At 47.0% G+C, this 2,760-nt stretch overlaps 1 protein-coding gene across 1 annotated transcript; it reads right to left on the reverse strand.

Annotated features, from left to right (window-relative positions):
- Window positions 1-1,038: 1,038 nt before the first annotated feature.
- On the reverse strand, window positions 1,039-1,614 carry LOC145115941 (uncharacterized). The gene is made up of 2 exons (XM_079052304.1): window positions 1,452-1,614; window positions 1,039-1,376 (listed from the first exon to the last, which is right to left on the reverse strand). Exons 1-2 carry the CDS (start codon window positions 1,612-1,614, stop codon window positions 1,039-1,041), a joined length of 501 nt encoding a protein of 166 aa, XP_078908430.1.
- Between the last annotated feature and the right edge of the window lie 1,146 nt (window positions 1,615-2,760).

The raw sequence follows: 2,760 nt of genomic DNA on the forward strand, positions 1-2,760 counted from the left end.
TGGACGAATTAATATAGAAAAACTTATTAATCAGTCCTCCCATAGGAGCCCATCAGCCCAACTTTGCAACTATCAGTGATTTGCAAAACCAATCCCTCCATTATTAATCAGTTCCTTTTAATCCCAAATTAATATCAAATTAATTACTAATTAATAATATGATTTCCAAATATTATATTAATCTTGTAATATATTAATAAAATTATTTTGAGTACCAATTTATTATTCATATAATAAATCCTGCTCTCTCTCCACTTGTCATCCTGTCAAGTTGCATGAGTGAAGGCAACCCAAAAGGACCATGCTCATAATCAAATCAAGTACATACCAAATATAGTTATGGGCTTAGACAGCTAATCCAACACCCTGTTCATGAGGTCCATGAACGCAGCTAGGGCATTGGAGAGCCCAAATGGCATCATCACAAACTCTTAGTGGTCGTACCGAGTCCGAAAAGCCGTCTTCGATATATCCTCATCCCTAATCCTCATCCGGTGATACCCTGACTGAAGATCAATCTTGGAAAACGAAGATGCACCCTGAAGTTGATCGAACAAATCATCGATCCTCAGAAGCGGATAACGGTTTTTCGCCGTTAGCTTGTTCAGCTCCCGATAATCGATGCACATCCTTTATGACACGTCCTTCTTCTTGACAAACAGGATCGATGCCCCCCATGGGTAGCTATTTGGACGGATAAACCATCGGTCTAGCAGCTCCTGAAGCTATGTAGACAGCTCCTGCATCTCGGGCGGAGCTAGCCGGTATGGTGCCTTGGCTATCAGAGCAGCACCCGACATCAAATCAATGTGAAACTCTACTTGCCTCTCCGGAGGCACCCCTGGTAACTCTTCGGGAAAAAATATGCTGAAAATCTTGTACAACCAGTACACTACCCAAACCTGTCATGGGCTCCACCCTCGTATCTGAGATGTATGCCAAAAATCCCGAACAAGCCTGATGGAGAAGTCTCCTAGCCCTCGCAGTTGAACAGAGAGTTGGCCCTTGTGAGGCCCTATCCCCATGAATAACCAATTCTCATCCACTTGGGGTTCGAACTCTCACCAGTTGTCGGTCACAGTCTATCATGGCCACATTGGCCCCCAACCAGTCCATCCCAACAATCACCTTCAACCCTCGTAGCGGTATCGGAACCAAGTCAACATGGAACCTCTCCCCAAGCACGTTCAGGACGCTGTCCCGATATACCCTCGAAGCACTCACGATGCGGTCATTTGCAATCTCAACCTCCAGCGGGGAATCCAAAGTCCCTGGAGCATCTCGGAACTTCTTGCTAAGCGCAAGAGATAAGAACGATCGGATAGCTCCCGAATCAAAGAGAACATGAGCTGACATATCGTTGACCAAAAAGGTCCCTATACAAGTGCACATATATATATATACATATAAGCATAATTAAATAATATCAAACAAGAAAATAGATTACATACCAGGCACGACGTCTGGTGAAGCTTGATCCTCCTCTATGGTCAGCTGAAATGTGTGGATCTTCACCACAGGAGCTTCCTCCTTGGCAGGGCGACCATCAGTGATCCTGATCGTGGCAGGCGCAGGCGGCACACCGCTCCTCCTCATCCCTGCAACCTCAGACATCGACCCTTTTATAGTCGGTCTGGATGTAGTGGAAACAAATCAAGCCCTTCTTGGGGCAGTTCCTACTCACATGGCCTGGCTGACCACAGGTGTAACATATTATGCCTGTCACCTGACAAACCCTGCCATGTGCCCTCCCACACTTGGCACACCGGCCACGACCCTACTGGCCTCTACTAGAAGAATCAGAGGTCTTAGGCTTTTTAGCCTGACCTACAGCTATCTATTCCTGCTCTGGCTTCCGCTTAGTGCGGAACTCCAACTCCATCTCCCGCTCCCGGGCCTTCTCCACCATCTCATTCAGGGTTTTGCACCCTGAAAATCTCACAAACTAGCGGATGTCATCCCTCAGCATGGAATGATACCTCTTCCTCCTCATATCCTCATCCATAACATACTGTGGGATCAATAGTGCTCGTTCCCAAAACTTGGCGATGATCTGTAACGACCCAAAAATCATGACTAAAAATTTCATTTTTAAAACGTTACTTAAACCACATTTCTCAATCCATAACATAAAATCAGAGTGTTAATTCCAAAACATATTCTTATTATCAGAGTAAACATCCCAAGCTGACTAACTATGGTGTATGCCATGCGATCATCCCGAGCTCTTCCCTCCGCTACCGGAAGTACCTGAAACCAAAACTGAAAACTGTAACCACGAAGCTTAGTGAGTTCCCCACCCTACCACATACCATACACATAACTGCATAGTGCAAATACTGGGCCTCACCCACTATTTCGGGCCTCGCCCGCTACAACAAGCCCCGCCTGCTCCAGGCCCTGCCTGGCTTCGAGCCCCGCTCGGTATACAAATATGTTTCTCTTAGGCACTGCCTGTCTCTGGGCCCCGCCCGCTAAACATATACGAACATATAACATATCACATAACCCATAAACTATAACTACTCTACTGCATTCCTGTACTAAGGCCTCGCCTGTCTTGGGCCCCGCCCTTGTCTGCTACTGATGAACCGTGGAACCCCGTCCACACTCCTATTGATAATGAGATACGGGCCCCCGCCCACACTCACTCCTTACCTATCTCGGGCGTCGCTCCTGCTCTGCTACTAATGAGATATGGAACCTCGTCCATACTCTGCTAATGGTGAGATACGGGACCTCGCCCACCCTCGCCTCCCT

Source organism: Lactuca virosa, chromosome 1 (genome assembly GCF_052849685.1).
Source record: "Lactuca virosa cultivar CGN04683 chromosome 1, Lactuca_virosa_CGN04683_v6, whole genome shotgun sequence".
Lineage (NCBI taxonomy): Eukaryota > Viridiplantae > Streptophyta > Magnoliopsida > Asterales > Asteraceae > Lactuca > Lactuca virosa.